General features: G+C 41.9%; 3 protein-coding genes across 4 annotated transcripts; all 3 read left to right on the top strand.

Moving 5' to 3' along the window:
- Positions 1–1,415: 1,415 nt before the first annotated feature.
- Positions 1,416–2,350, top strand: LOC124265833. Its single transcript, XM_046700678.1, has 2 exons — positions 1,416–1,669; positions 1,920–2,350. The coding sequence occupies exons 1-2, from the start codon at positions 1,574–1,576 to the stop codon at positions 2,256–2,258; spliced, it is 435 nt and encodes a 144-aa protein (XP_046556634.1). The 5' UTR covers positions 1,416–1,573; the 3' UTR covers positions 2,259–2,350.
- Positions 2,351–5,576: 3,226 nt separating this feature from the next.
- Positions 5,577–6,959, top strand: LOC124265843. The gene is made up of 2 exons (XM_046700687.1): positions 5,577–6,177; positions 6,621–6,959. Exons 1-2 carry the CDS (start codon positions 6,082–6,084, stop codon positions 6,957–6,959), a joined length of 435 nt encoding a protein of 144 aa, XP_046556643.1. The 5' UTR covers positions 5,577–6,081.
- Positions 6,960–9,460: 2,501 nt separating this feature from the next.
- LOC124265832 lies at positions 9,461–10,442 on the top strand. Of its 2 annotated transcripts, none has more exons than XM_046700677.1 (2): positions 9,461–9,580; positions 10,028–10,442. In XM_046700677.1, exons 1-2 carry the CDS (start codon positions 9,485–9,487, stop codon positions 10,364–10,366), a joined length of 435 nt encoding a protein of 144 aa, XP_046556633.1. In that variant the 5' UTR covers positions 9,461–9,484; the 3' UTR covers positions 10,367–10,442. The 2 variants fall into 2 exon arrangements, with proteins under 2 accessions (XP_046556633.1, XP_046556631.1); XM_046700675.1 differs by having other exon boundaries at positions 9,468–9,580; positions 10,005–10,442.
- Positions 10,443–11,057: the final 615 nt, after the last annotated feature.

Genomic DNA, 11,057 nt, shown 5'->3' with positions numbered 1-11,057 from the left:
TTTATGGTGCTAGTGCGTTGTGTAAGTGCATCCCATGCATTGTGTTTAGGGGTGGTGATAAACAGAAATGGTGGTGCGTTCATACGATGTCTGTCTTTGAAACGTTTGTTAAGGCTTATACTTCCTATCCAAAGTGAAAGTTCAGGTTCCCGTGTATATTTAACAGTATATTACACTACCTCAAAACAGAACTGTTAACAAATGCAGTTTAGCGAACTTAACCCAGCATTTCCGATTGTAATACAAGGGAGATAACACTAGGTGGAGGTATATTTTTTAGACTGGTTTGTCTGTCGTAGAGCGCATGCACCTTACCGCTGCTGGGACTTTAGGTTACACAACACCAAATGTTTTCCCATGGACTTCTATTGTAAAGTTATATATTTCTTTAAATCATCCAGGCTGTCAACAGCCATTCCATGTACGTATGTGTACAGTCTGGACTTTAAACTACAGTAAAAAAAAACCCACAAATCCCGGCTAACTTATCGTGGTAATTTTCCGAGCACAGGAAGCTGAACACATCAACCCCATTTCTGCACCAAATGTCGCCAACATGAAAATATCTGTACACACAATAAGCATACGTCGTGGTGATAAAAATGACAGCACTAAATACTTAATATTATTATAGGTTATAACTGCTGGATGGGTGCGCTTTTAAAAACCATAAAATTCTTACACTATTTCATCCAACCACAGCTCTCACATGTCTCTATCTCTTCAAATGTTTACATACGGTACTCGCTCAGGGCGCATGTCCTTCTCATTTAGTGTAGTGGAACCTTTAAGGACAGGGTACAGGTCTAGCTATGTCGTCTGCTGTCAACATATCCGTGAAGTCTGTTGTGACTATATCCGTGAAACTGTTAGGGGACGATACTGTAGACAACATTATTTTCACGGACCACCCTGTATACATGTGACCGTGACCGCATGTCTGTTTGCACGGGTTAAACCTGAACTTCAGTCACTGTCTTCAACAGTACATATACGTTACACACACATGCTTCATTCAATCTTAGTCAGTCAGTAAAGAGAGACACTAAACTCAAGATGAAGAAAACATTGTAAGTCTTTAATGCTTCATTAGGCTAACACCTTCATAGTATATCTCATGTTTACACCTTGTCAAATGATGATCCGTGAAGCATGAGGCCATGCTTACAATTTACGGAACTGAAAGTCTCTGAATGGCTTTGACATTACATTACATTACATGATAACATATCTGTGACAGATACAAAAGTAGTCCCCTTTGTAGTTTTGAGTGTCTTAAGTGTGTTTGGGGATGTTAAATACAGGTTCAACTACAGCGTTAAGACAAACTCTCTGCAACCCCAGAATCCGGAAAGTGTATCAATATTTGGAAAAAGGTCCACGGATCAGTCCACGGATCAGTTATAAATAGCATTACAATGTTAACGTGTATGTAGTTTCGTATGCAAGTCATTATAACAATAGATCCGCCGATTCACACACTCCGTTTTACCCTACATAACGTAGAGATATATCAGAGTTTGCCAGTTTATCTATCGTTGTGGGAGAGAGCGCACTCCGAGTTGCTGTGTTCATGGCAGATCGAAGATGGAACAAGTTGGCAACCTTCAGAGGACTATGTCACAGCATGAAGAAGAAGCTGTGCTGCTGTGCCTGGCCAGGATATCAGGTAGGTGTCTCCAACTGCCGCTCATATATACTTAATCTACCATGGTCCTACTTGCTTCCTTCCTTCCTTTCTCCCTACCCTCCTTTCTCCTTAAGTCCTCTATCACATTAGCATCCTCAAATTGAGTTGATTCATTCATAATATTCATAGTAAAGAGTTGATGAATATGAATATGATATATTTGGCGTAAATTACACAATTCTTTGTACTCGTCGTGTCATGTGTTGAAGTTGTTTTCCCCTGTCCTCAGTTGGTGCCACCAGACGAGGACTGGGAGGACGAGGACCGCCTGACAGAAGATGAAAGAAGGTCGTGTGTGTCAGAGAGGACCCTGTTCCTGGTGTCTCAACACGTGGGCGGGGGTTTCCAGATGCTGGGTCTGAGACTGGGGCTTCCGTACGTCAGTGTGGAGAGGTGCACGCTGTCACAGTCATCGCCTCAGATGCAGATATTCGCCATGCTGAACACGTGGAGACAGCGGAAGGGAAGACGGGCAACTGTTGAAGTCCTGCTTCAAGCCCTGTCTGACAGCATGTCGGTCTGCACGGTGGACATGCCTCATGTCTACAGGGTGATCCGTGAAATGTAACATTGTGTGTCACCATATACATCCACGTACAGCAAGCAGCTCTCTGGGACTCGTGACATACTTAAATATATTTCAAGTTCACTGCAGTTTTGCGAGATGTTGAAGGATAAGTATCAGTAATATTTCAGTAATGTCGATGTGTCCCTCCCATGATGTCTTGACTCCGTGTAAACGTGGGATATGTTATGAAGGTGTTGACCTAATAAAGTCTTACAATGTTCTGTTTTGTGTCTATTCTTTAAGTGAGTGAGTGAGTGAGTGAGTTTTAGGTCGCTTTTAGCAACATTTGAGCAATATCACGGTGGAGGACACCAGAAATGGGCTTCACATATTGTACCCATGTGGGGAATCGAACCCGGGTCTTTGGCATGACGAGCCAACACTTTAACCACGAGGCTATCCCATCACCCTTTCTCTTTAAGAATGAATGAAGCATGTGAGTGTAACGTACTGTTGAAGACAGTGAATAAAGTTTAGGTTTAACCCGTACAAGCAGATATGCAGTCACATGCCGCATGTACACAGGTTGGTCCGTGAAATGTAACATTACTGGAGACAGACACTACGACATACGACTTCCTGAATGTATAATTACATGTATGAACGACAAGTTTCCTTAATGTTGACCGCATTTGTACGTTACTTTGGTGAGAAAGATAACCCAAATCATTATTTTCTTCAATTGTAAACAGTGTTCATCTATCCCTGCTATGATTTAAAACCTTTACACTTTGGTTTTGTGTATCCACTGGATGTTTGCGAATATATTTCCTGATAAAACTTAAGACTACTGCCAGATGCACCTTTTCTTCATGTTTGTGTAACCGTTGTGGAGAGAATGATCCGTGCAAGGTAACGCAGTTAAAGACAGTGAATAAGTGCGGGTTGACGCCCTGTCTGATAGCATGGCTGTGTTCACTGTAGACTGGCCTCATGTATACAGGTATATCAGATACACAGGGCTACTGAGAATCTGGATACCTAGAACATGATGATGTAGTGAATATGGCGTCATACTTCACGACCGGTTATAATTACTCCATTGTTGTCATTCAACTGTTACAAAAGGAGCTTACAGTTGTTTATAATTTTGTAGTTAAGTAAGAGTAAACTTTCTTGTTATACATATTTTTTAGTCACTCTACTTTGCAAATTTCGAAATGCAGATAACAACACTGACATGAATGTTCCATTTTGAAGCAGCAGTCGTGGGCTTCTGGTAGACATTACAGACACAGTTGTGGACAGACACACCCACAGACTTCCCCATGTCCACACACATACACACACACCCATACCCGATATAGAATATAGAAAACACACGCACACGCACACGCACGCACGTTCGCACACGCATAGCGCAGAGACTGGCTGGGACGCCATGTTATATGTCCTATTTACGTATCATGAACACTGTGCATTGCTATTTGGCGGAATGGGAAGGTATCCGTGAAATGTAACACACGTAATCAGATTGCTGTTTCTAAATGGCACCAGTTGACATTAATTGTGACTGTGTATTAGAACCTGTTCGTCATGGTGACCATTATGCTACAATTGTCTGTAAACTTATCTGCCCGTGAAGATCCGGGTTAGAATTGATCTTCATTTACACATGCTCGTCGTAAAAGGCGACTAACAGGATCGGGTGGTGAAGCTCGCTGACTGGGTTGACCCATGTCATCGGTTCCCAATTGCGCAGATCGATGCTCATGCTGTTGATCACTGGATTGTCTGGTACTGACTGAATTATTTGCAGACGGACGCCATATGGCTGGAATATTGCTGAGTGCGGCGTAAAACTAAACTCACTCACTCTGTGAACCTACTGAAACTCGATAAGGAGCGAAGTCAAACATCCGTTAAATAGCAGCATTGTAATAAGCTTTAGAGAGTCGCCCTTACACGTGTGTTCTTCTTTTGTTTGCAAAGAATAATTATGCTGTCGACACAGACCATTGCTCAGTACACTGCTTGTCTAGTTTAAAATGTATCGAAAATACATTTTCAGTGTTAGGTGCGTTTATACAATATTTATAAGAAATAAATTAAACTAAAACAGAGAACTGACTTGTGGACATATTAATGGCGGTGACAGATTGAACATAGAGTGAGATACTTTAATTGAAGAAGGACAAGTTGTTTGAATTAAATTCTTTACAGTTTAAACCTACTATACAAATGTTGGCATAACATATTGCTTACTGTTGACACAGACACGCCCATAATGTGTGCATCAGAGACCATATTTATTGTGCTAGTGCGTTGTGTAAGTGCATCCCATGCATTGTGTTTAGGGTGGTGATAAACAGAAATGGTGGTGCGTTCATACGATGTCTGTCTTTGAAACGTTTGTTAACGCTTATACTTCCTATCCAAAGTGAAAGTTCAGGTTCCCGTGTATATATTTAACAGTATATTACACTACCTCAAAACAAACTGTTAACAAATGCAGTTTAGCGAACTTAACCCAGCATTTCCGATTGTAATATAAGGGAGATAACACTAGGTGGAGGTATATTTTTAGACTGGTTTGTCTGTCGTAGAGCGCATGCACCTTACCGCTGCTGGGACTTTAGGTTACACAACACCAAATGTTTTCCCATAGACTTCTATTGTAAAGTTATATATTTCTTTAAATCATCCAGGCTGTCAACAGCCATTCCATGTACACATGTGTACAGTCTGGACTTTAAACTACAGTAAAAAAAACCCACAAATCCCGGCTAACTTATCGTGCTTATTTTCCGAGCACAGGAAGCTGAACACATCAACCCCATTCCTGCACCAAATGTCGCCAACATGAAAATATCTGTACACACAATAAGCATAAGTCGTGGTGATAAAATGACAGCACTAAATACTTAATATTATTATAGGTTTCTAACTGCTGGATGGATGTGCTTTTAAAACCATAAAAAATCTTACACTATTTCATCCAACCACAGCTGTCACATGTCTCTATCTCTTCAGATGTTTACATACGGTACTCGCTCAGGGCGCATGTCCTTCTCATTTAGTGTAGTGGAACCTGTAAGGACAGTGTACAGGTCTAGCTATGTCGTCTGCTGTCAACATATCCGTGAAGTCTGTTGTGACTATATCCGTGAAACTGTTAGGGGACGATACTGTAGACAACATTATTTTCACGGACCACCCTGTATACATGTGACCGTGACCGCATGTCTGTTTGCACGGGTTAAACCTGAACTTCAGTCACTGTCTTCCACAGTGGGGCGGTGGGTGTAGTATAAAACGTTGTTACACACATGCTTCATTCATTCTTATAGAGAGACACTAAACTCAAGATGAAGAAAACATTGTAAGTCTTTAATGCTTCATTAGGCTAACACCTTCATAGTATATCTCATGTTTACACCTTGTCAAATGATGATCCGTGAAGCATGAGGCCATGTTTACAATTTACGGAACTGAAAGTCTCTGAATGGCTTTGACATTACATTACATTACATGATAACATATCTGTGACAGATACAAAAGTAGTCCCCTTTGTAGTTTTGAGTTTCTTAAGTGTGTTTGGGGATGTTCAATACGTTTAACTACAGCGTTAAGACAAACTCTCTGCAACCCCAGAATCCGGAAAGTGTATCAATATTTGGAAAAAGGTCCACGGAACAGTCCACGGATCAGTTATAAATAGCATTACAATGTTAACGTGTTTCTAGTTTCGTATGCAAGTCATTATAACAATAGATCCGCCGATTCAAACAATCCGTTCTACCCTACATAACGTAGAGATATATCAGAGTTTGCCAGTTTATCTATCGTTGTTGGAGAGAGCGCACTCCGAGTCGCTGTGCTCATGGCAGGTCGAAGATGGAACAAGTTGGCAACCTTCAGAGGACTATGTCACAGCATGAAGAAGAAGCTGTGCTGCTGTGCCTGGCCAGGATATCAGGTAGGTGTCTCCAACTGCCGCTCATATATACTTAATCTACCATGGTCCTACTTGCTTCCTTCCTTCCTTTCTCCCTACCCTCCTCTCCTTAAGTCCTCTATCACATTAGCATCCTCAAATTGAGTTGATTCATTCATAATATTCATAGTAAAGAGTTGACCTATGATGGCATGTGAAGTTACCTATCAAATTCCATTCACACTTGGAATTCAGATTCTCAGGGAAAGAAATCTTTGTTATTAATGACTTCATAATTTTAAGACTCACGCATACTATCACAATGCGGGCGGTGGGAGTAGCCTAGAATAGATTTCAAGAAGGTGAACGTTAGAATATATTCCACATGGAAGATGAATATGAATATGATATATTTGGCGTAAATTACACAATTCTTTGTACTCGTCGTGTCATATGTTGAAGATGCTGTTTTCCCCTGTCCTCAGTTGGTGCCACCAGACGAGGACTGGGAGGACGAGGACCGCCTGACAGAAGATGAAAGAAGGTCGTGTGTGTCAGAGAGGACCCTGTTCCTGGTGTCTCAACACGTGGGCGGGGGTTTCCAGATGCTGGGTCTGAGACTGGGGCTTCCGTACGTCAGTGTGGAGAGGTGCACGCTGTCACAGTCATCGCTTCAGATGCAGATATTTGCCATGCTGAACACGTGGAGACAGCGGAAGGGAAGACGGGCAACTGTTGAAGTCCTGCTTCAAGCCCTGTCTGACAGCATGTCGGTCTGCACGGTGGACATGCCTCATGTCTACAGGGTGATCCGTGAAATGTAACATTATGTGTCACCTTATAAATCCACGTACAGCAAGCAGCTCTCTGGGACTTAGGACATACTTAAATATATTTCAAGTTCACTGCAGTTTTGCGAGATGTTGTTGAGAAGGATAAGTCATCTGCCACTAGTTTCATTGTAATATTTCAGTAATGTCGATGTGTCCCTCCCATGATGTCTTGGAGTCCGTGTAAACGTGGGATATTTTATGAAGGTGTTGACCTAATAAAGTCTTACAATGTTCTTTTTGTGTCATTCTTTAAGTGAGTGAGTGAGTGAGTGAGTGTGTTTTAGGTCGCTTTTAGCAACATTTGAGCAATATCACGATGGAGGACACTAGAAATGGGCTTCACATATTGTACCCATGTGGGGAATCGAACCCGGGTCTTTGGCATGACGATCCAACACTTTAACCACGAGGCTACCCCATCACCCTTTCTCTTTAAGAATGAATGAAGCATGTGAGTGTAACGTACTGTTGAAGACAGTGAATAAAGTTTAAGTTTAACCCGTACAAGCAGATATGCAGTCACATGCCGCATGTACACAGGTTGGTCCGTGAAATGTAACATTACTGGAGACAGACACTACGACATACGACTTCCTGAATGTATAATTACATGTATGAACGACAAGTTTCCTTAATGTTGACCGCATTTGTACGTTACTTTGGTGAGAAAGATAACCCAAATCATTATTTTCTTCAATTGTAAACAGTGTTCATCTATCCCTGCTATGATTTAAAACCTTTACACTTTGGTTTTGTGTATCCACTGGATGTTTGTGAATATATTTCCTGATAAAACTTAAGACTACTGCCAGATGCACCTTTTCTTCATTTTTGTGTAACCGTTGTGGAGAGAATGATCCGAGCAAGGTAACGCAGTTAAAGACAGTGAATAAGTGCGGGTTCACGCCCTGTCTGATAGAATGGCTGTGTTCACTGTAGACTGGCCTCATGTATACAGGTATATCAGATACACAGGGCTACTGAGAATCTGGATACCTAGAACATGATGATGTACTGAATATGCCGTCATACTTCACGACCGGTTACAATTACAATTAGTTGTTGTCATTCAACTGTTACAAAAGGAGCTTACAGTTGTTTATAATTCTGTAGTTAAGTAAGAGTAAACTTTCTTGTTATACATATTTTTTAGTAACTCTACTTTGGAAATTTCGAAATGCGGATAACAACACTGACATGAATGTTCCATTTTGAAGCAGCAGTCGTGGGCTTCTGGTGGACATTACAGACACAGTTGTGGACAGACACACCCACAGACTTCCCCCATGTCCACACACATACACACACACACCCACCCATACCCGAATATAGAAAGCACACGCACACACACACACGCGCGCACGCATCGCACACGTTCGCACACGCATAGCGCAGAGACTGGCTGGGGCGACATGTTACATGTTCTATTAACGTATCATGAACACTGTGCATTGCTATTTGGGGGAATGGGAAGGTATCCGTGAAATGTAACTCACGTAATCAGATTGCTGTTTCTAAATGGCACCAGTTGACATAAATTGTGACTGTGTATTAAAATCTGTTCGTCATGGTGACCATTATGCCACAATTGTCTGTAAACTTATCTGGCAGTGAAGATACGGGTTAGAATTGATCTTCATTTACACATTCTCGTCGTAAAAGGCGACTAACAGGATCGGGTGGTGAGGCTTGCTGACTGGGTTGACCCATGTCATCGGTTCCCAATTGCGCAGATCGATGCTCATGCTGTTGATCACTGGATTGTCTGGTACTGACTGAATTATTTGCAGACGGACGCCATATGACTGGAATATTGCTGAGTGCGGCGTAAAACTAAACTCACTCACTCTGTGAACCTACTGAAACTCGATAAGGGAGCGAAGCCAAACATCCGTTAAATAGCAGCATTGTAATAAGCTTTAGAGAGTCGCCCTTACACGTGTGTGTTCTTTTGTTTGCAAAGAATAATTATGCTGTCGACACAGACCATTGCTCAGTACACTGCTTGTCTAGTTTAAAATGTATCGAAAATACATTTTCAGTGTTAGGTGCGTTTATACAATATTTATAAGAAATAAATTAAACTAAAACAGAGAACTGACTTGTGGACATATTAATGGCGGTGACAGATTGAACATAGAGTGAGATACTTTAATTGAAGAAGGACAAGTTGTTTGAATTAAACTCCTTACAAATACGAAAGTAGTCCCCTTTGTCGTTTTGAGTGTCTGAAGTGTGTTTGGGGATGTTCAATACGTTCAACTACAGCGTTAAGACAAACTCTCTGCAACCCCAGAATCCGGAAAGTGTATCAATATTTGGAACAAGGTCCACGGAACAGTCCACGGATCAGTTATAAATAGCATTACAAAGTTAGTTTCGTATGCAAGTCATTATAACAAAAGATCCGCGGATATTCAAACAATCCGTTCTACCCTACATAACGTAGAGATACATCAGAGTTTGCCAGCGTATCTATCGTTGTGGGAGAGAGCGCAGTTCGAGGCGCTGTGCTCATGGCAGGTCGAAGATGGAACAAGTTGGCAACCTTCAGAGGAATATGTCACAGCATGAAGAAGAAGCTGTGCTGCTGTGCCTGGCCAGGATATCAGGTAGGTGTCTCCAACTGCCGCTCATATATACTTAATCTACCATGGTCCTACTTGCTTCCTTCCCTCCTTTCTCCCTACCCCCCTCTCTCCTTAAGTCCTCTATCACATTAGCATCCTCAAACTGAGCTGATTCATTCATAATATTCATAGTAGAAAGCTGACCTAAGATGGCATGTAAAGTTACCAATCAAATTCCATTCACACTTGGAATTCACATTCTCAGGGAAAGAAAGCTATGTTATTGGTGACTTCATAATTTTAAGACTCACGCATACTATCACATTGCGGGCGGTGGGGTAGCCTAGAATAGATTTCTCATAGAAGGTGAACGTTAGAATATATTCCACACGGAAGATAAATATGAATATGATATATTTGGCGTAAATTACACAATTCTTTGTACTCGTCGTGTCATGTGTTGAAGTTGCTGTTTTCCCCTGTCCTCAGTTGGTGCCACCAGACGAGGACTGGGAGGACGAGGACCGCCTGACAGAAGATGAAAGAGGGTCGTGTGTGTCAGAGAGGACCCTGTTCCTGGTGTCTCAACACGTGGGAGGGGGTTTCCAGATGCTGGGTCTGAGACTGGGGCTTCCGTACGTCAGTGTGGAGAGGTGCACGCTGTCACAGTCATCGCTTCAGATGCAGATATTTGCCATGCTGTATATGTGGAGACAGCGGAAGGGAAGACGGGCAACTGTTGAAGTCCTGCTTCAAGCCCTGTCTGACAGCATGTCGGTCTGCACGGTGGACATGCCTCATGTCTACAGGGTGATCCGTGAAATGTAACATTATGTGTCACCTTATAAATCCACGTACAGCAAGCAGCTCTCTGGGACTTAGGACATACTTAAATATATTTCAAGTTCACTGCAGTTTTGCGAGATGCTGTTGAGAAGGATAAGTCATCTGTCACTAGTTTCATTGTAATATTTCAGTAATGTCGATGTGTCCCTCCCATGATGTCTTGGAGTCCGTGTAAACGTGGGATATTTTATGAAGGTGTTGACCTAATAAAGTCTTACAATGTTCTGTTTTGTGTCTCTCTTTAAGTGAGTGAGTGAGTGAGTGAGTGTGGTTTTAGGTCGCTTTTAGCAACATTTGAGCAAAATCACGATGGAGGACACTAGAAATGGGCTTCACATATTGTACCCATGTGGGGAATCGAACCCGGGTCTTTGGCATGACGATCCAACACTTTAACCACGAGGCTACCCCAAAGCCCTTTCTCTTTAAGAATGAATGAAGCATGTGAGTGTAACGTACTGTTGAAGACAGTGAATAAAGTTTAGGTTTAACATGTACAAGCAGATATGCAGTCACATGCCGCATGTACACAGGTTGGTCCGTGGAATGTAACATTACTAGAGACAGACACTACGACATATGACTTCCTGAATGTATAATTGCATGTATGAACGACAAGTTTCCTTAATGTTGACCTCATTTGTACGTTACTTTGGTGAGAAAGATAACCCAA

Source organism: Haliotis rubra, unplaced genomic scaffold (genome assembly GCF_003918875.1).
Source record: "Haliotis rubra isolate DU_JTF1 unplaced genomic scaffold, ASM391887v1 Scf998, whole genome shotgun sequence".
Lineage (NCBI taxonomy): Eukaryota > Metazoa > Mollusca > Gastropoda > Lepetellida > Haliotidae > Haliotis > Haliotis rubra.
Note: the sequence above shows the minus strand (reverse complement) of the source record. Positions and strands in the feature narration are given on the sequence as shown.

Excerpts from the sequence above, each read along its gene's own strand:
- LOC124265833 (XM_046700678.1), top strand. The coding sequence starts at position 1,574 with ATGGCAGATCGAAGATGGAACAAGTTGGCAACCTTCAGAGGACTATGT. Across the intron at positions 1,670-1,919 it reads GTGCCTGGCCAGGATATCAG|TTGGTGCCACCAGACGAGGA; the intron begins GTAGGTGTCTCC and ends CCCTGTCCTCAG.
- LOC124265843 (XM_046700687.1), top strand. The coding sequence starts at position 6,082 with ATGGCAGGTCGAAGATGGAACAAGTTGGCAACCTTCAGAGGACTATGT. Across the intron at positions 6,178-6,620 it reads GTGCCTGGCCAGGATATCAG|TTGGTGCCACCAGACGAGGA; the intron begins GTAGGTGTCTCC and ends CCCTGTCCTCAG.
- LOC124265832 (XM_046700675.1), top strand. The coding sequence starts at position 9,499 with ATGGAACAAGTTGGCAACCTTCAGAGGAATATGTCACAGCATGAAGAA. Across the intron at positions 9,581-10,004 it reads GTGCCTGGCCAGGATATCAG|TTGCTGTTTTCCCCTGTCCT; the intron begins GTAGGTGTCTCC and ends CATGTGTTGAAG.